Source organism: Filicampus tigris, chromosome 20 (genome assembly GCF_054856515.1).
Source record: "Filicampus tigris isolate MCC_2025a chromosome 20, RoL_Ftig_1.0, whole genome shotgun sequence".
NCBI lineage: Eukaryota > Metazoa > Chordata > Actinopteri > Syngnathiformes > Syngnathidae > Filicampus > Filicampus tigris.
In genome coordinates this window covers 14,533,411-14,552,473 of record NC_141236.1, presented here as the reverse complement: position 1 = coordinate 14,552,473, position 19,063 = coordinate 14,533,411, and the positions used below count along the sequence as shown (strand labels likewise).

Here is a 19,063-nt window from a genome sequence, read left to right as displayed (position 1 = left end):
TAAAATGAAATAAAAACTTCCGCTCAATAGGAAGTGAAAAACTACCAGATCCGTTATCCTTTACATGAATATTTTGTCATTTCTATGAATGTTATAGTTTTATACATCAACTGAGTAGCGCGTTACTCTTCTCAGAAACTTGAAGACATTTTCCCATCCGATCATAAGAAATCATTTTAATGCATTTTTTAAATCTTTAAACTTAGCCTTATTTGCAATGAACGTGCATCAAAATAAAGTGAATCTTTATATGTAAAGTTGGCTTTATTTACAGTATTTTACACTAGTCGCAAAGCAGAAATGTACAAAGATGCTGCCATGACGTCAACACGACACACAATCAAACAAATGATTCATGCGCCAGAGTATTTGTAGTTATTGCACGTTTTCAAACACATGAACAAGTTAAGACGGCGAATACGTTTACAGTTGCGGGATTGTACAGACTAGTCGACTGGACAACTCCACAATGACTGTGATGCTTACTTGTTCATTTGTGTCTCTAAACTTAGTCCTGAGTACAAACGTGACCTAAAAGGGTTTGACATCAAAAGATGTCAGTAAAAATACATAAATATATATTTGAGGAATTGTCTGTTTTTTTATTATCCGGTTTGCTACTTTTAAAATTTGTGTAACTTAAACTCAGTGATTTTCCCCCCCCCCAAAATGGCACAAGAGGGACACAGCACTGTCACAAAATGTGAGAAGCAAGACTTTAGGTGCCATCTAAAACAGAAAATAATGCAGTTTTTCAGCAAATAACAAATGGGTAAAATAATAAATCAGTTAATAGGCCGGGAAGTGAACCCTGCCGTAAGTATTTGATGTGTCCATAAATGCTTAGAGATGCCACAAGATGGCGGTAAATGACTACATGAAGCTCCTCAACTCACATCAACATGGTGTTCCTCGGCACCAAGACAAGCTGCCTTGAGACCGGAGTTTCATTTGCGCCGTGCAAAAAAAAAAAAAAAAAAAAATCTGCCAGTAGGTGAACCCGAACTGCAAATATGCTTTCTGCCATTTTTGGGCACCAAGAACTACAGAATATTGAAGTGACATGAGGAGTTCCATTTGAGCAAAAATAGTGCTTTGCCGCTACCCTGTGCTATCTGCAGGCGATTGGAAACCTTTATTGGGGGGGAGGTGGGTGTCAATCACTCGGGGATTATCACTATTGCAAAAGCGCTTGAGTGATTGAAATGACTTGAAGGCTGCTGTGATGTATTTGAGTTGTCAAGCAGAAGCTGTCAGGTTGTCAGTGGCTGAGCAGCCTGAGGCGAGACAGCCAGCCTCCGAGCAACGACGTCGACTGTTTGCCGGCGGGCGAAGAAGCTGCGGCGCCTGCGCCGGCCTCCTTCTTGGCCGCCGCCGCCGCCGCCGCCGCTTCCTGGTAGGGGAGGTCGGCGCCGACGAAGCAGCGGCTGCCCCGGATGTGGTCCACGCCGCGGACGGCCGGGTGCCGGCGGTACGGCGGCGGGAAGCGATGCTCCTCCTCCCCTTTGTGCCCCGCCTCCTCCTCCTCCTCCTCGGCGATGCCGCCGATGCCCTCGTTGCTCAGGTAGCGCTGAAGACGGCTGCCTCCTGCGCCACCAAGTCAAAGCTCAGAAATCTTTCGGGAAAATCCTGTTTTTCATGCTAGCTAGGTGGCACGGTGGACCACGACCTTTGCCTCACAGTTCAAAGGGCGTCAAACTCACATCTGAATTTCTTTCATGCAGACTCTGGTCTGCCCTCGGATGGCACGCATGTGCCTCACATAATTTCTTTCTTTTTTTTTTTTTTTACTCTTATTATCAGCTGGGAAATGCGCCGGCTTACCTTTCCATCCTGGAGCGGCGCGCTGGCGAGACACGCCTGAGAGAACCTCGGCCGGCATGGACACGGGTCGAGGTTTGCCTGCGCCTGCACAGACAACAAACGCCGACAAAAAGTCCAATAAAATGCCCGTCCAGCCATTAAGGAATGAGAAAATGATTCCAAATGCAGTCACAGCACTGGCGCGGACTGGACAGTACACTTCAATTGTATTGAAGTCTTTAAGTGCACCACAGAAGTGAAGTCTTCTTTTCCAGGTGCTACTTGGCGTCCAAAGTTTGAGAACCGAACTGGACTCGGAATAGCCAAGGCGCGAACGATTCCCAACATAGCGGCTCTGACGCGGATGACAACATGGCGCTCTCACCGCGCGCACCGTGGCGCTGTCGGAGTCGGACCGGGACCGGAACCGGCACGGGCGGCGGCAGCGGGGACGGGCAGCGGGACTTGAGGAGCGTCCAGACGCGAGTTGGGAGGCCTCGGCCGCGCCTCGGCCTCGCCCGGACCGGCCGCGTCGAGTGACCGGGACGAAGGGATGCGTTGTGGGTGAAGGCGAGCAGAGGAGGAGGCCGCGAGATGTTCCGCCGACTCGGGCGAGTACGGGCCACCGGGGGGAGGGGGGACGTACAGATCCAAGACGGCCGTCTCGCCGCCACCGGCGGCCGTCCCCGAAGGATGACGCCATCTGGGGAGGCCCGACGACGCCTGCAAGGTCGCCGCGGAAACAAGTCAGCGAGCGGCGGTCCGCGGACATCGGGCCGGGGCCGACCTGAACGAGGGGGGGCCTCCAGCGCAGGTTCTTGAGCGGCGCCGGAGCGAAGGCGCCGGCGCTTCCCGACGGCCTCTTCTTCACCAGCAGGAGCACGTTGCCCGACTCCGCCCTCAACTTGGCCACCAGGTGCTTGAGCTGCCAGCCCACCTGGACCCATCACAGAGCAGCGAGGCGGTGAGGGGGCGGCCAGCTGCCGGAGGACGCGCCTCCGGGGCGGCCTCACTCACCACCGTCTGCTCGTTGACGCCGATCACCTCGTCGCCGGCGTGGATCCTCTTGGTCTTGTCGGCCGGGGACTAAAGTTGCGAGTGGACAATAAAGACCATTCCTTTCTTTTTGAACCAGGAAAAAAGGGCGTCCTAAGTGTCTGATTGTTGGTGTTGCAAAAAAAAAACGGAATTTTCCTCAAAGCCCCAAAAGGTCATGACAAGCGCGTGACTCACGTTCTCGGTGGTTCCAGTGACGACGTGAAGGCCGTCGTAGGTGGACTTGATGTAGATGCCCTACGGCGCACAACGCACACCCCCCAGCCCCCGGCCCCGCTTAGTGCCGCACGCAGCCTGGGGGCCGGCCACGAGAGGGCGCCAAATCGCTCACCAGGCCTTCTCCCGGCTTGATGTCGCAGATGTGAACCTCCTCCACGCACGACTGGTCGCCCTCGGACGGGTCCGAGGCCACCCGGGCCGTCCTCTCGCAGACGCTGTTGAGGGCTTGAGACTGAAACGCGCGCACACACACGCACGGGAGCACACACACACGGGAGCGCTTTATCTCAGGAAAAGGGCAACTGACAGGAAACATCCAAAATAAGCAGGAAACGCTGGGGAGAAAAGTCCTCCTCCCAGCTTGTTTGGAACTCGAATTGGGTGACGAGTGCTCACAAAGTCAACGTAGCGCAACTAAAGGCGGGTACGCGCAACGGCGATCCGCTACATTTTGAGCCTATTTCCCCCTCTTGCGTGTAGACTTCACACAAACGCTAAAAGTTAGCATAGATTCTTGTATTTCTTCGACTACAATTACTAGTGCCAATAAAAGTTGTCGGTGTTAAAAATGTTGCCGTCTGGTTTGTTTGTTTTTTTTGTTTTTACTGGAAGTTTGAAGAGGAAAAAGAGACACGACGGTGGGGACGCCGCGAACAAAAGGCCGGCCAACAGGAAGCGTGATCTAAGACAGGAAGATGAACGTTCCCGAGCTGAATAAACAGCAGCACACAACGCGGGACAGGAAAAGGAAGTGCGTGTGCGTGTGTGCGCGTGGACATTTGCGTGCATACGTGTGTGTGCGTACGTGTGTGTGCAGAAGAAGAAGAAAACGACTGACCACTTCTAAGCTCTTCTCCTCCATCTCATAAACGGTGAAATCCTGTGAGGGCAAAACACAAACAAAAGTGAGCGAGGGCGGCTTCGGTGTACTTTGACCACACGGCGAGATTAAAAAGGCTCATGCGAACATTGTGGGGATTAGAAAACAAGCTTGAAATTAATTCAAGTCTGGAAAGTGAAGCAAAAGAAAAAAGGGACCTTTTGTTTTTGTTTTTTTTTAGCACACTCACATAAAACACAAAGAATTACAAGCTTTAACCTTGCCACCAAGTCTGCTAGCTTAATGCTATCATATATGGGGAAACGCCATAGACAGGCTAATAGCATATTAGCATATGTGAGGCCGCAATAGTGCAACACTTAAAGGAACACAAACAGTGCAGCAAGACATGTAGCAATCAAAAATACTGCAGCCTCTTCTTTGTTTGTTTATATGATTGATTACACTGCCACCCGGTGGCCAGTGTGCTCACGCCAGAAGGAGCAGCACAATCTTCACTGAATTGAAGAATCAATCTTGGTTTTCTGAGTGTGTCTACTTTTGTGGTCGTGCCACATTAAGAATTGTGCGAATATTGCGGCTATCCATCGAGTTTATTCCGCTCCCTTGTCAACACACAAACTTTGCCACAAAGCGAAGAGGAAGGCCGGAAGAGCTGTGACGACAACAGGAAGTCACGCGAGTGTCAAGAGGGTGGTTGTGTGCGTGTGGTTGTGTGTGTGTGCTTGCGTGCGTGCGTGCGTGCGTGCGTGCGGCTGACCTTCTGGACGGTGGAGGTGAGCTCCAGACACAGTTGAACGATGGTGCTTTTTGTGGCCGTGAAGTCGCTGGCGCTCGTCAGCGGAGTCCTGCAAACAACAACAACAACAACAACAACAAAACACTCAAATCTTCTATTGACACGGCACCCTGCGTAGTTTAAAAAAACAGAACACAGCAACACGAACAAGGAGATTTCTTGAAATATTTCAATCCAGCATTCTTCAAGTTGCTCATCATGACAAACATGTCGTCAGCCCGACGTCATCGTAGGCGATCCGTCCTGCGATGGCCAAATGCGGGATTTCCTTCAAGTCGTTGCGCGCGGCCCGACGTCGGCCGCTTGCTTTTGTCGTCACAGATTGTGAGCGAGGGAGACGAAAAGAACACAACGCAAGCGGCGGCGGCCTCGCCGCGTGTCGAACGGGGGAGGGGCGGGGGGCGATGTTCTTCAGGCCCGTACAAGCCTGACCCGGAAGAGGCGAGCGCGATGAGCCGCTACATGCCCCGCCCGGTGTAAAACTTGAGCGACAGTCGTCACGGCGGCGGTAAAGCTTTTGCACATTTTTGCAGTTGTTGTGTGGGTGTGGCCAACGCGACGCACCTGTCCATCCAGGCCAGCAAAGTCTTGGCGGCGGCGACGAGCTCCACCACGGCGGTGAGGAAGTCGTTGGAGGGCCGCTGGGCGGCGGCGGCGTGGTAGGCGGGGTTCTTGCGGCGCCGACGCGCGGCGGCGCTCAGCTCGGCGTGGGCCAGCCTCATCCTGCCCACCAGCGGCTTCAGCTTGGCCCGCTCCGCGCCGTTGCTCTTCTCGCGGGGGAGACAACAGACTCACTTGGGGTGGAACAACACGGGGGAGGGGGGGGGGGATGGGAATAGGAAAAGAAAAAAAAAAAAGGCTACCAGCGCACAGAGCAGGTCGACGGCCTCCAGCAGGAGCTCCTGGTGGCCCACCTTGAGCACGCCCAGCGCGCTCAGGTCCTGGTGCGTCATCTTCAGAAGCTTCCGGCCGTCCACCTGCTGCCACCTAAAGGCCGGGAGGTACTGCTGCAAGCCGTCGTCCAGACCTCAACCGCAACACAAACAACAATTTGCCAGCGCATTTGGGCTAAATGTCGCCGCTTGTCATGACAAAGTCATGACGACGGAGACCGGATGCCGCGACACGTTGATTTGAGAAAACAGCCGTTCATCTCGTTGTCGGAACGTCCATCACGGGTAAAACGCAAAAATGCTTTTCATCCTTGAATCCAAGCGACCCGCGCTGACCTCGGGGGAGGCGTGGCCTGGCGCCGCCGACCTTCAACTTTGAGCCCTGACACACAAGGCAGCGGCAGATGAGTGGGCAGCGCGCACGCCAGCTACACTCGCCTTCCGCCCGACAAACGCGCAAAAAAAGATCCCACTCGTGCTGCTCGTTTCTTAGCAAGGATTCAAGTCGCGTTTGGAAAATGTGTGGAAGAAGAACAAAGAAACAAAGCAAGGGAGGGAGGCGGTTTGGGCGGCAAATGGCAGTTGTGAGGCGCCGCAGGCCGCCAAACGCCCTCCCGCCTGGACGCCGACAGATGGCCGACGCGCATTGGCTCCGCGGGGGGGGGGGGGCTTAGTCAGCGAGGAACATTCCCACCAAACTAAGTGCCGATGAGGACACTCGCGCGCCGGGCCCGGTCGCACCTCCGACCCCGACGACAACAACAACGAGCGCATCGTCCGACATCCAACAACAACAACAAAAAAATGAGACTTTGCTCCCGTTGGAAGATGGCCCAACTTGGCAACATTTTCACGTGTTTATGCCTTTGGACAAAAGTTCAATACACGCATGTGGTGTATTGACATGAATAGGAAGAAAGCCTAAACGTGGCATTGTCATCTTTGGTAGCCCCTAAAACATGTCAAGTTCCTGCAGGCGCTTTGTCTCCCGCTCTAAGACGGAGCCATTTAGCCGTGCCGCAAGCCGGCGCTTGTGCGCTTGCACCTGATTTGAGCAGTTCTGCGGCACCATCGGAGTCGGACCGGGACCGGAACCGGCACGGGCGGCGGGACTTGAGGGCCGCGGTTGCTATGAGAAGCCTCCGCGACGAAAGAAGCTTGGTATCGGCCCGATATCGATACCTGGTATCGGCCCATCCCTAGCTGCCACGCTACAAGTGACTACTCCACGGGACAAAGATTTTCAAATGTCTAGCGTGTATTTGGAAAGCGATCTGGAACTTGACTCTGCAGAGGCCCTTCATTCATTTGCGTTCATTCGGCAGGACCGCGACAACGACGACGCGTCCCCTCGGGCGCGTGAGCAGCAAAGAGCGGCTGCTCATCAACGCGCCAGTTAATCATTGAGCAAAGATCAACAACATCTTGTTCGACTCAGACGCGCGCACGCCAGACCTGACGCACTCGGCGCGGTGGTGAACAAACAACAACAAAGAAGAAAAGACTTTCCCGGAGGACGGCGTGCAACATGGAAAGCGGGAAGTGGCCTTTACGACGGCTTCGCTTCATGCTAGCTAACAATGTCAAATGCCATAGACGGGCTGGCGAATAGCATTGTTGCGAGACAAGATCGCAATACTCACAGGCATGTATTCTTTATCCTCTGCACAGACCGACTGCCGTACTGAGGGGCCAAGACCGTGTCCATGTACAGTAGCGGACGCCCTACCATTTACGGCGACCGAGCCCGACTGCCAATAGCCAAAATCTGGGACTATTTGATGCTCCTTACAAGTGCTACGAACAAAATTTGAAAAAGATGTGAGTAAGTAAAGGTATCGGCGAATCACGGGATAGATCCACAAATACTGCATTTAACCACGCGCATACATGTTACCTAGGGACATGACGTGTGCACGCGAGCTTGTGTTGTTTGTGTTTCTCTCCCTCTCCGCTAATAGTCACACGTTCGCCAGTTTCTCCTCCCGCTCAACAAACAAGCCGGCGCCAGCTCCAGCGACGCTGCAAACCGCACGCAGAGTTTCTTCCTCTCACCATTTGGACTCCTTCCAGAGGAAGCTCGCGGGAATTGCGCGAGCGGATGTCACCCGGGTGGGCGGAGCCCGCCGGCCGATTGGACCGACGACTCCACGTTGCCGTTGTCGCCTGCGGGCCTCGAGCGACGGGCGCGTTTGACGTGCCGATCGCGCGAGCGCCAACACGCCGAGCCGCCCCGACACGCCGAGTTCGTCCCGGCTCACGTGATCGCGTAAGCAGGAGACGTTGCGCCTGACGGTTTTGTTGGCAAAAACAAAACCGCACCCTTTTTGGAGGCGTGTCTCGGACACCGACGTGGCATCACTGCTCATTTACATATTGAACCAGCGATCCCATCCCCAGTCTGAATTTTGGACAATTAGGCAGAGTGGGAAATGTGACTTGTGAACATGTTGTTCCAATTTGAAAAACGAGTTCTGTTCCTTGAAAGGGGCTTTTGGACCTTTCCACCTCTACTCTACGCACTTTAACAGCATCTCCGGTTCATCTTAAAAGAGCCGACTGTTTCGGAATATGGCTCGCGAGTGAGGCGTCACGCGTGCATCACTGTGACATCACAGTGGGGCTAATTAGCATAAGCACCACCCCCACAGCCACTTTCTAGCAGAAGAATCACTCGGAACATGTTTTGGAACACAAGCGCTGCACGCAACACTCCTCGTTTCGCACTGTAATGCCCTGCAGTGTGGGCAAGGAGAGCCACAAGTGCTGATGACTGAGCGGGGCAGTCAAACGCATGAATAGAAAACCACGACACGCGCAAGGAGCTGCAGCTCTATCCGAGAAGATTTACACTTGACAGGACTTTCAAATCCCAAGATTTGCACAGATTCAAGTTGAGCAATTTGAAACGATTGATTTTCAAAATAGTTCTCAATTCAATTGATAATTGATTAGTTGTTGATTAATCAATCACGAGTAGATTCCAGTTTTGATCTGATTGAAACAGCTCCTGTCCAGCTATGAAGTTGACTTAATTTCTGGAATTGTAAAAATGACGATTTCAAGTCTCGATTTTTTGTCTTTCCGGGCAGCTCTCGAGCTGCGTTGACCTTTTCAACTTTTCATGTTTAAAAGAGGGAAAAAACGCAAGTGTGACTCGTCTGTTAACTTTGCTTATTCTGATTTTGGAGGCGAATCGTTGCTTTGACACCAAATGATTGAGCTGCTTGGAATGCAAACACTGAGACAAAAAGTTGCGACGTTGCGCCAGATAAAAACACGTTGACCTGAGTGACGCTTTTGTTCTTGGCTTCTTCACTTTGCCCATTCGCGATGTCGGTGGCGGCTCTTCTTACCTGCCATCCAGTCGACAACTTGCTGGGGGCTCCACGCGCTCACGGCCTCCATGGCGGAGTCTTCTACAAAGTCCAAAAGATCCTCGGCGAGCGCTGCCAAGTCATAATGTTTGACAATTCAGACCATTTCGCTTGTGCACTGCACGCTGAGAGAGCGAGAAGACGCGAGTGCGCTTCCACAGTGGGAGAGGCGCGTGTGCGCGTGCTCGACGGTCTCAGGTTACCGCTGCCCCGCCCCCTCGGCTCTCTGCCAATCACGCGAGAGGGCGCCAATAAGGCTACGCGGATTTCTCTTGCTCGTATCAAGTCAAAAAACGATTGCAAATATTGACATTTCGTTGCGACGACGGCAGTGACGTCAAAATCCTACATTAGCATGTCCACCGGGATGCTTTAAAAACAACACGCAAAACTCGCCTCTGCAAAAGTCAGCAAGAGCGCCACCGAGCTGCGAACGTTGGCGACACGAACGGTCAAACGCTCTTTTTAATGGCGTCCAGTCAATGTCTAATTCGCAGTGTTTAGTCTAACGTGCCCCGAAAATGTACCGTAATGCAAGTACCCAAATTTTGGTCACTTTCCTTCATTTTGGTGACAACAAATCAAAGCTTTTCCTGCTAACAAACATTGAGTATGAACGTCTGGAAGAACCAAACCCGGAACTGATGCTAACCACAAAATACTTCCAGCTTTGAACGCTTACCCATGTGTGCGGCTACACGTTGCCGGCGTTGGGCTGAACACTTGCTAAATTGATTTGGAGGTACAAGGATTCCGCTCAACGCCAGCCACATGCAATTATACGCACACAGTTACTGCATCCTAAGGACATTTCCAAATAACGGGAAAAAAAGTTGGCGTTTGACCAGCCATGCAATATAATCAGGGGGGGGGGGGTCTTGAAGGTACACCAAAGTTCCAAAGGGAGGACAGCATTGCAGGAAGCGAGGTGATGGCAAATTGATAGAAGGACGAGTATTCTCAGAAGCAAAACAAACCAGAAGAGCAAAATCCACCGGGAGGGTTCAAAGTCCATCTCCGTCAGGTGTCCCCATGAGCAAAGAGACAACACGAAGCATTTGAACAGAACACAAATTTATTTTGCCATGTGCATTTAGAGCTGGTATTCGGGGAACTCAAAGACCACTTCTTTGCCTGTGAGCTTCTTGTAGACGCCAGAGAACGTTTCCACCTGAAACCAAACGTCACATTGAATTACATGTCAACAGTGGTGCCTTGACTAAGCAGTGTCACCACTAACTAGGCTCATATGGACTATGGACTGAGCAACATTTCCTAACTGGGAAAACTCTCAAGTCAAGGCAACACTGCATTTTCTTGCTTTGATACACAAATCACACAAGGTGAGCATTAAAAAAAAAAAAAAAAAAAAATCTAATGTGCACTGCATGGTTTGGCTCCCCAGTCAGGGCCCCGAAGGACTCTGGGAAGTTGTAGGAATATGCAGGACGCTCGTCCTCGCCGACCGCAAAGTCGGGGACGGAACTTTTTGTTCGACGTCGTGGAAGGGGAATGTACGTCTCGGCACGAGGCTACGCTCCCGTACGCCACCAGGACAGAGCCGCGAGAGACACTCGCCGGATGTCCACGTCGGGTTGGGGACGCGGCAAAGCCAAGCGGCACACCTACTTTGTGTTCCACGTTGTTCTGCTGCGCCTTGTCCAGGTGGACCTTGATGAGCCGGCTGCTGTCCAGCTTGACACGGATTCTCTTGCCCACGATTTCGCTGGGGAACACCAGGTCCTCCAAGATGGCGTCGTGGACCGACGTCAGCGTGCGGCTGGATGAAATCACACCAAGTGGTTAACGCAGGGGGGGAAAAAAGGCACTTAATTCACAACAGGCATTCTGATGAATGAATATTTCCGCCAATGTCCTTTCCATGACTCTTCCAATCTCTGAGCTGCAACCTGCCGATGAAGGCAAGCTCTGTGGCCACGAGGCAACTGTGGATGGCCCGACGTCTCACGAGACGTCAAAATGTGAGCCGCATGACGCCGACTTTCAAGATCAATTCTGATTGAAACGGCAAATTGGCCGCTCCATCTAACACCGGCTTTCCCGCATCAAGCTCCTTGTTGTCAAACAGAACGCTGTGCAAAAGACAAATCTTTTCTTTCTATTTTTTTACCCCTAAATTAGCATCTTGACTGATTAGCCTTTCTGCTTCAAGCACCCTCAATAATAAAAAAAGGACTTTAGCCTTGAACATGAAAACCACAAAAACACGGCGCGCTTATCATGGAAGCGGAAAGGCTCAAAATAAGAAGCGTGTTGATGTTTGGAGACTTTTGGCAATGATCAGCTCTGCGCTTCACTGACGGCATTTCAGTGACAGACTCGAAGGTTACAGGGCCAGTCGGAATTCCAAACAGAATCCCGCATAAAGCGCAAACATTTTCAGCGACAATCAACCAAGGAACTTTCATGTTTTCCCCCAACATGAAGGCGAGTGTTTCGGGGTTTAAAATGTGCACTGCATGGTTTGGCTCCCCAGTCAGGGCCCCGAAGGACTCTGGGAAGTTGTAGGAATATGCAGGACGCTCGTCCTCGCCGACCGCAAAGTCGGGGACGGGACTTTTTGTTCGACGTCGCGGAAGGGGAATGTACGTCTCGGCACGAGGCTACGCTCCCGTACGCCACCAGGACAGAGCCGCGAGAGACACTCGCCGGATGTCCACGTCGGATGTCCACGCGCGCAAATATTTCAAGAAGCACGAAGGAATATTTCCACTCACCTCCTGGGACGCTTCTGCTTATTCTTGATGCGGCTTTTCCTGGTGGGTTTCGGCAGAATTCTCCTCTGCAAGTCAATCACAGTCGCTCGCTCATTAGTCTCTTCACGTACACCGATATACTTTAAAACTGACATTTTTAATTCCAACTACATGTCTTGAGCCGTCTTGCCACTTAAATCTATTCTCCATAATGACTTGGCTTACAGCTACTTTTGTCTTGTGCGTTTCAGACGACTGCATTTTAAACTGCTCATTTTGCCTTCAATTTTATATTGTGTTTGTACCCACGAATCTAAAAACAACTTCACTGTCATCAGAATACAACAAGATCAAGTAAAGCTTCTGTCAACATGTGCACTGCATGGTTTAGCTCCCCAGTCAGGGCCCCAAAGGACTCTGGGAAGTTGTAGGAATATGCAGGACGCTCGTCCTCGCCGACCGCAAAGTCGGGGACGGAACTTTTTGTTCGACGTCGCGGAAGGGGAATGTACGTCTCGGCACGAGGCTACGCTCCCGTACGCCACCAGGACAGAGCCGCGAGAAACACTCGCCGGATGTCCACGTCGGCTCAAACAAACAAAGACCACTTTAAGACCCACAAGATGTGTGGAATCCAATTCCATTTGTGACCTCGTCACCTAACCTGCGCAATGAAGACCACGTGCTTCCCGCTGAATTTCTTTTCCAGCTCCCTGACCAGGCGCACTTGAATCTTCTGGAAGGACTTCAGCTGTGGAACGGGGACGAAGATGATGATGGCTTTCTTGTTGCCAGAAACCTCGATCTCCTGTTTGGAAGGACAACAAGAGTCAAACAACTTCACTGTGACAAATTCAAACATCACGTTGTCAAATGATCATTCTGGGAACAGGTAACACTGCATTTTCTTGCTTTGATACACAAGTCACAAACGGTGAGCATTAATAAAAAATAAAAAAAATCTATTGTGCACTGCATGGTTTGGCTCCCCAGTCAGGGCCCCGAAGGACTCTGGGAAGTTGTAGGAATATGCAGGACGCTCGTCCTCGCCGACCGCAAAGTCGGGGACGGGACTTTTTGTTCGACGTCGCGGAAGGGGAATGTACGTCTCGGCACGAGGCTACGCTCCCGTACGCCACCAGGACAGAGCCGCGAGAGACACTCGCCGGATGTCCACGTCGGATTCAACGCACGCAAGCGCCATTCCAAACAACACGAAGGAGTAAGACGACACTTAACATGGACATTTGGTCAGACATGTGAGGGCACATTTAGACAGACCACACAAAAGCTGTAGAAAATGTGAATAGCCTAAATCCACAAGTATTTTGTCGAGGATGCGTTTAGGCAGTTTGCATTAATAAATGACGCAAGCACATGCATCATTCTGATTCCAGAAAATATCAATTACATTTAATCAAACAAGATCTAAGATCGCTCCACACCAATTGGTCAAGTGTGAGCTTAAATCAGCTCCAAGTGGTCTTTCCAAGTGTGACATGGCGCTTTACGTGTCAAGCACCAAACTGCTTGCTTGTTCCGTTTACCTTTGCTGCAGTGATGTTGAGTTCTCTCAGCTGAGCCTTGAGATCAGAGTTCATCTCCAGCTCGAGCAGAGCCTTCGGGGAAACACAAGACAAAGCACACATTTGACGTGGACCCACAAACATGTTTTAGGACACACGACGGCCAGGTCCCATGAAATAATTCCCGCCGGCCATGACGACTCATTTTCCTTTGCTTCTAAAGCTAATTTCGTCAATTTAAGTGCATCTTAACTTATTTGCAATTTACTGTGAATTTAGTTCACTCATTTCCATCCAATTTTTTAAAATCTATGCATGTTTGGGTGCCAAATTAAACCACACATCAACTGACCGCCATGTGCGATCTCTGTTACATGCTTGACCATCATTTTGTAAACCTGGGCCATTGGCCTTCTATAATTGCCTTGATGGAGATGGTAATGTAACACGCCTTTTGAAATGAGGATAAATAATATTTTTAAAGTTACAAACTGCTTCAACAAACAAGGACAACCACTGCCTTTGTTTTAAGACGTTGGCCAGACATTGGTGCATTTTCACCGGTTGGAAAGGAACGTCTGATACGGCTGCTCTCAAGTGCATCACAATCGTAGAAATTTTACACACATACCTACCACTTACCTGGGATATCCCCGACTCAAACTCGTCTGGTTTTTCGCCATTTGGCTTCACAATCTTTGCACTCGTGCTGAACATGGCCGTTGTCTCTGCAAACAATTGAATCACGTTTCATTTGGACCTCAACACATGGAGCAATCAAAACACACACGCACACAGAAGTCCCAGCTAGTTACGACTACACAACAAGACATTGGTTAAAAATTCTAATTCATGTGCTCGGTTAAGCTACTGTATATTGACGTCTTGACAATAACTACACGATAAACTAACAGAAAAAAACGAGCCAGTTAGCCAATTCGCTAAGCTAACGCTTTGGCAAGCAGTTCAGCAGGCAGCCAAAGCGAAGCGCAGCATGTTGCCAAAAGTATTTACAAGTAGCATTTTACATACATCAAAAGGGCGACTCGCTCAGAAAAAAGTGCTATCATTTATCCGCGCTGTGGTCTCAAAAGTAGCCGCTGAAAGTGAACACATGCACGGCCTGCTCAGCGCCGCATCGCAACTAGCTTTCACTCAAGCTACTCCACCACGCTTGGTTACGTCGTTTCAAACTGCCATCCGCTACCACAAAGCACTCAATCTAAGCCATCACGCATGTACAAATATTGAGGATACAAGAGCGTGTCCCTTCAAGACTATTTGGCTACATTATAGAGCATAAAGGTCCATCAAGCCATAATGTCACGACTAACCTCAGTCAACGACGGCCAAGGAAGAGACCGGAACATCGCGAGAGTTGCATTAATGCCTAGCTGCGGGAGGATCATTTATCGCGAGAGAAGGGTGGAGTTCGTCATCAGAATATCGCGAGAGTTTCACGTGCCGCGATTAGACGCCGGAAACAGAGGTCTTATTTTGAGAATTTGAATTTTTCTTTTTACGCGATTTTATATGACCACGTAATTTGGCCTTTCCAATAATAACGTTTCAAAATTTACCTAAGCACCTTACTAAAAGAAGCAAACAAAAAACAAATCTATATTGAAGTGTGACAAGACTAAAAAAAATAAAAAGCTCTACAAATGTCACAAAAACAAATGATCAAAGCCCGCTTAACGTGCAGAGTAAAATAAATTGCATTTTGTTAGAGTTCATTGTTTTATTTACACCTTTGTTAAAAATGAAATGAAACAAATATGATGCAGAACAAATTGTACATGATGCCAAAGACAGCACTTTGTGAAGTGCACATAGTCGGATGATGATGAGGAAGGCTCTTCAACATGTTAAGTTTCTCTTGATGCTTTCCCAAAAAGACATTTACCCACGTGGTAGTAAGAGAGGCGTTCAGTTCAGTTTCCACTTTTCAGGCGTTCCCGTGAGGACAAGCCGCGCCTCCTTGTGGTTGGCACTTGACAATTTCTAAAACGTTATGACACTTTTCTAAATGAAAAAACGAGTCCTGTCAGCGCTCATTGGCAAAGAAAAATGTCACAACAATGGAAAAAGTGTATATGGAACCACTGTTTTTTTCTCCTCAGAGCCTTTTTTCAGGCGTCAGCGGTGAATCGTTTACAAAAGCAACACATTTGGCACGTCTCTCCTCAAATATCCGGAATGTCTGTTCCCGCCAAAAAAAGAAGAGACGGTTCCTCTTCTACTGGAGCGTCTTGCGCGTGTGCAATGTCTGCGTCTGTATGCGACTTTCCTCCAGCGTCATGAAGCAGCCGCTCATCTCCTCCTTGACCGGCACGCCGCCCGTGCCCAGGTCGCAAGTCATCACCGTGATGGGACCGTTGCCGCCTTTCAGGTGCACCTTGATGTTGTCCTGCACCGCACGCGCACACACACACACACACACACACACACACACAAAACACACAACCGTCGTGTCAAATCCTGGATGGGCCTGGCCAATATGGCCAATTTCATTAAAAAAAAAAAAAAAAAAATCTGATTTCTAATTTGTTTTTTTTTTTACCCCTCTGATTATAGAAAAATCAGTTGAAAATGCTTTTGCACATATTTAGTCAATGAAATGCAAACACAGCACTACATATTCCACCACTATTCTTTTGGGGGTGGGGCAAATTAGGCTGATCAAATGAGCCCTCCAAAGGGGAAGTATCGAAGGCGCGGCATCTCCGATTCTTGAAGAAAAGGTGAGAATGTTGACCTGCGTGGGCGGCGGCACTTCCAGCTTGGTTTCCTCCGGCGCTTTGACTACGATCAGCGTCTGCTCCTGGAAGGCGGCCACCTGGCTGACGTCCTCGTGCGTGATGTAGGCCGCCGTGCGCGCGCCAGTTAAGGCAAACACTGGACGCCGCATCGGCCGACTTTTCACATCTTATCAAAGCTCCCCGGCTGAAGGATATGTTGCATTTTCTTGGTTGTCGGTCATGTCGAAGAGTTGCTGCGCGCAGTTCTTGATAAGGCCGTCCAGCGTGCTCTCCTCCAGCTTCAGGTTCTGCAGCTCCTTGCGGAACTTCTCCTCCGTCTTCCAGAGAAAGTGGGAGATTGCACACTGGCCTCTGGACGGGCGACAACAGTTTCATTTCGGACTATCGCGTGCCTCCCCCCGGACGCGGCCCCCTTTGGAAGCGTCTTTGTCTGCATAAATTGCGGCCGGGGAAGTGGGACATCATTGATCTCGCGTGTGTGCACTCACATCCACTTGACCCTGCGCGACCGCCTCTGGACCACGCTGATGCCCTCCAGCACGGCGACAATGTCGTAGACGTGACACTTGCGGGTCTGCAGCCGGCTGGCCGCCTGGTGGAGGTCCAGCCAGCTGTCGGGAGACGCCAGCAGCAGGTCCAGGAGGCGCCGGGTCAGCGACGCCAGCGACGCCTCTGGCGCGGCTGCCGGAGGCGGAGGCGCGGCTAGAGGGGACGCACACCAGGTCTCGGTTGGAAGCGCCAATCGTAAAAGTGCGATGATGTCAAAGAGACAAGGGCAGCAGAGTGGTCTGCGTGTCTCCTTTGGACAAAGTCACGTGAAAAGACAAAGACACGCACCGTTTGCGCACGGCTTCTTTGGCCGAAGATCCTCTTTGGACTGAAGGTCCACACTGCGGGTAAAAACAAGTCCAAGTGAACATTTCAAGCGAGACAAGGAAGGACCGCCTCCAAAGTTGCACTTCTTTAAGCGGCGGCCCAAAGAAGGTCATATCGGTTGGGCTCCCTGGAAAAGGAAAGGCTTACCCTGATATGGTCGGCGTAGGAGGGACATGCGGGGTTTGACTTGCAACCTGAAAGTAAGACGAGTTGAAAATATGAACGATTGCGTTGTAACTATATTCGTGGAGGGGGGGGGGGGGGGGGGGGGGCGCACTCTCCCGCATTTTCTACTCTCTTCTCCAAGCTGTGCTTCCCAACGACTGTTGTTTGGCAGTATGGTCGTTCAACCACCTACGCCACGTAGTGAGTGAGTGAGTGAGTGCGACGTGGGGCGGAAAGTTCACATACAGAAGACGCACGCACTCCACGCAAATGTAAAATCAACGACGGCCGCTTGTAGTCCGACCTGCTGAGGAGCTTGTGGAGAAGGAGGTGCCACAGGAGCTGCGCTTCCATCGTCCCCCATCTCCTCTTCCTCCTCCTCCTCCTCCTCCTCTTCGTCGTCATCGTCGCCGGCGGCGCCCCACTGGTGGTCGTCCTCCTCCGACTCGGCCCCCCAGGGGCCGATGCCCCCGAGAGGTCCGTCCAGGTAGGGCGGCATGATGGGGATGGCGTCGCCGTTGACGCCGCTGGCCGAGATGTCCTCCGGCAGGAAGTGCTCCTCGCAGATCAAGTGCTGCTCCCACGCTTCCTGCTTGTCCGTCTCTCGCAGGGCAGCCAGCCATACCTACACGACGTCATCATCATCATCATCATCATCATCATCAGGCCAACTATCAGGCCGGCCACATCATTTCACGTGGCACAAGCACAAGCAGCTGTTTGAAAAGTAGTAGGAAGAAGTGAATCTTATGCAACTCCGGTGCTTGAACATATTGTAATGCAAAGGTTCATTGAATTCATTGAAAGTCGACCAAAGTGGTTGTGAGGAGATGTTTTTCTCGAGTTTAGCAGCGTCAATCCATTGTCGTTGCGATTGCTTGGATGGGCTCCGCATCTTTGACGTTTGGAGGAGACTTCCACCGCCATGAAGATCAAGTGGAAAACGAAGAGAAACGAACGTCTTCCAGCCAACATAGCTTCACTTCAGATACTTGTACTTTGACTCTCGAGTATCGCTTCCGGCTACTTTGTACAAGACTGCAAGCTTGTGCAACCGAGTGACTTTTAAGATGGTCATCAGCCACCGTTAGCAAAGATGCTAACACAAACAAATCCAAGGAAGAAGAGGCTACATGCTCACGTACCGCACCGCAGAAGGAGAAAAGGGAGAACGAATGTGAAGGCAATGGCCAAGTATTTGGTGCGTTTGTTTATTTGTTTGGGTGGTGGTCACGTGTGTGTGGCTACCTTGACCCGCGCCGGGTCTTTGGGGAACGGGAAGAACCTCTTCGGGGGACGGCTCAAGACGCCCCGGTTAGCGTTGAACTGGCGATTCGGACACCCGGAAACAACACACTTGACCATGCTGAGCGTCCCGAACCCGCCCGAGGACCGCTGGAGTGCAAAAGAAATGCCCTCGTCGGCACGTTAACCTCTCCACGCTCCTTTCTCCCACCGGAAGAGGCGTGTCGTGACGTTGACGCGGAAGTATAACAATGGAAGAAAAAGGGTGAGTTTCATTTTCATTTTCTCTGGCGCCCTCTGCAGGAGCCGGTGGCTTCTGCATACGCAGTGCCAAAAAACGAAATTCCGTACACATTTAAATAAACGTTTGAATATTTGAAATAATTTACTTCAGTATTATGTCATCATTTCAAGATCTATTTGAAAATCTATTTTAATACTTACTTATTTCAAAATGTATTTTTTCTTCTCACAATTCATGACGTGATTATTTCTTTATGCATTTTTCTATGGTCTCACTTAAGGCACATATATTTCGAACACACTACGTATGGAGGTCCAACGCTAACGCTTTATGAAATAAATCAATGTGTCGCAAATTATTTGAGTATTTTGTTATTTCAGTCTTTTGTATTATTTCAAGATGCATTTAATATTTCAATATTCTTGATCCGTCAGAAAGTCTAACACATGAACCCTACATTGATATCTAATTTGAAATTATAACCCAAGTTATTCTTGCAAAATAAGTGACCTTATTGAAGGTGATTTGTGCGAGCCCCCT

The 19,063-nt window shown here is 50.5% G+C and overlaps 2 protein-coding genes, 1 long non-coding RNA gene, 4 other non-coding genes and 1 pseudogene across 9 annotated transcripts; 1 reads left to right on the top strand and 7 right to left on the bottom strand.

Moving 5' to 3' along the window:
* Positions 1-245: 245 nt before the first annotated feature.
* On the bottom strand, positions 246-9,191 carry LOC147128585 (connector enhancer of kinase suppressor of ras 3-like; annotated as a pseudogene). The gene is made up of 12 exons (XR_015083898.1): positions 8,968-9,191; positions 5,582-5,745; positions 5,283-5,485; positions 4,680-4,767; positions 3,917-3,958; positions 3,191-3,310; positions 3,037-3,096; positions 2,821-2,889; positions 2,591-2,740; positions 2,189-2,526; positions 1,825-1,908; positions 246-1,587 (listed from the first exon to the last, which is right to left on the bottom strand). The product of XR_015083898.1 is annotated as a connector enhancer of kinase suppressor of ras 3-like (transcript).
* On the top strand, positions 5,576-8,767 carry LOC147128586 (uncharacterized). Its single transcript, XR_015083899.1, has 2 exons — positions 5,576-7,432; positions 7,573-8,767. It is a non-coding gene; the product is annotated as an uncharacterized LOC147128586 (long non-coding RNA).
* Positions 9,192-10,045: 854 nt separating the features above from the next.
* rps7 (ribosomal protein S7) lies at positions 10,046-14,640 on the bottom strand. Of its 2 annotated transcripts, none has more exons than XM_086019120.1 (7): positions 14,566-14,640; positions 13,874-13,959; positions 13,253-13,324; positions 12,370-12,513; positions 11,727-11,791; positions 10,618-10,768; positions 10,046-10,159 (listed from the first exon to the last, which is right to left on the bottom strand). In XM_086019120.1, exons 2-7 carry the CDS (start codon positions 13,946-13,948, stop codon positions 10,082-10,084), a joined length of 585 nt encoding a protein of 194 aa, XP_085875246.1. In that variant the 5' UTR covers positions 13,949-13,959; positions 14,566-14,640; the 3' UTR covers positions 10,046-10,081. The 2 variants fall into 2 exon arrangements, with proteins under 2 accessions (XP_085875246.1, XP_085875247.1); XM_086019121.1 differs by lacking the exon at positions 14,566-14,640 and adding an exon at positions 14,264-14,476.
* On the bottom strand, positions 10,364-10,582 carry LOC147128584 (small nucleolar RNA SNORA73 family). The gene has a single exon (XR_015084093.1). It is a non-coding gene; the product is annotated as a small nucleolar RNA SNORA73 family (small nucleolar RNA).
* On the bottom strand, positions 11,456-11,674 carry LOC147128583 (small nucleolar RNA SNORA73 family). Its single transcript, XR_015084094.1, has one exon. It is a non-coding gene; the product is annotated as a small nucleolar RNA SNORA73 family (small nucleolar RNA).
* LOC147128582 (small nucleolar RNA SNORA73 family) lies at positions 12,075-12,293 on the bottom strand. The gene has a single exon (XR_015084095.1). It is a non-coding gene; the product is annotated as a small nucleolar RNA SNORA73 family (small nucleolar RNA).
* Positions 12,669-12,887, bottom strand: LOC147128581 (small nucleolar RNA SNORA73 family). The gene has a single exon (XR_015084096.1). It is a non-coding gene; the product is annotated as a small nucleolar RNA SNORA73 family (small nucleolar RNA).
* Positions 14,641-14,958: 318 nt separating the features above from the next.
* Positions 14,959-18,504, bottom strand: e2f6 (E2F transcription factor 6). Its single transcript, XM_086019119.1, has 8 exons — positions 18,283-18,504; positions 17,339-17,659; positions 17,017-17,063; positions 16,831-16,883; positions 16,482-16,695; positions 16,191-16,344; positions 15,990-16,106; positions 14,959-15,641 (listed from the first exon to the last, which is right to left on the bottom strand). The coding sequence occupies exons 1-8, from the start codon at positions 18,397-18,399 to the stop codon at positions 15,471-15,473; spliced, it is 1,194 nt and encodes a 397-aa protein (XP_085875245.1). The 5' UTR covers positions 18,400-18,504; the 3' UTR covers positions 14,959-15,470.
* Positions 18,505-19,063: the final 559 nt, after the last annotated feature.

What these genes read in the sequence shown, in the direction of transcription:
- rps7 (XM_086019120.1), bottom strand. Translation starts at nt 13,948, where the DNA reads ATGTTCAGCACGAGTGCAAAGATTGTGAAGCCAAATGGCGAAAAACCA. An exon ending in TCAACATCACTGCAGCAAAG is followed by an intron (nt 12,514 to 13,252) that starts GTAAACGGAACA and finishes CCTTCCAAACAG; the next exon opens with GAGATCGAGGTTTCTGGCAA. An exon ending in ACGTGGTCTTCATTGCGCAG is followed by an intron (nt 11,792 to 12,369) that starts GTTAGGTGACGA and finishes ATTGACTTGCAG; the next exon opens with AGGAGAATTCTGCCGAAACC.
- e2f6 (XM_086019119.1), bottom strand. Translation starts at nt 18,399, where the DNA reads ATGGTCAAGTGTGTTGTTTCCGGGTGTCCGAATCGCCAGTTCAACGCT. An exon ending in AAGACCCGGCGCGGGTCAAG is followed by an intron (nt 17,660 to 18,282) that starts GTAGCCACACAC and finishes GACGTCGTGTAG; the next exon opens with GTATGGCTGGCTGCCCTGCG. An exon ending in AAAGAAGCCGTGCGCAAACG is followed by an intron (nt 16,696 to 16,830) that starts GTGCGTGTCTTT and finishes CGTCCCCTCTAG; the next exon opens with CCGCGCCTCCGCCTCCGGCA.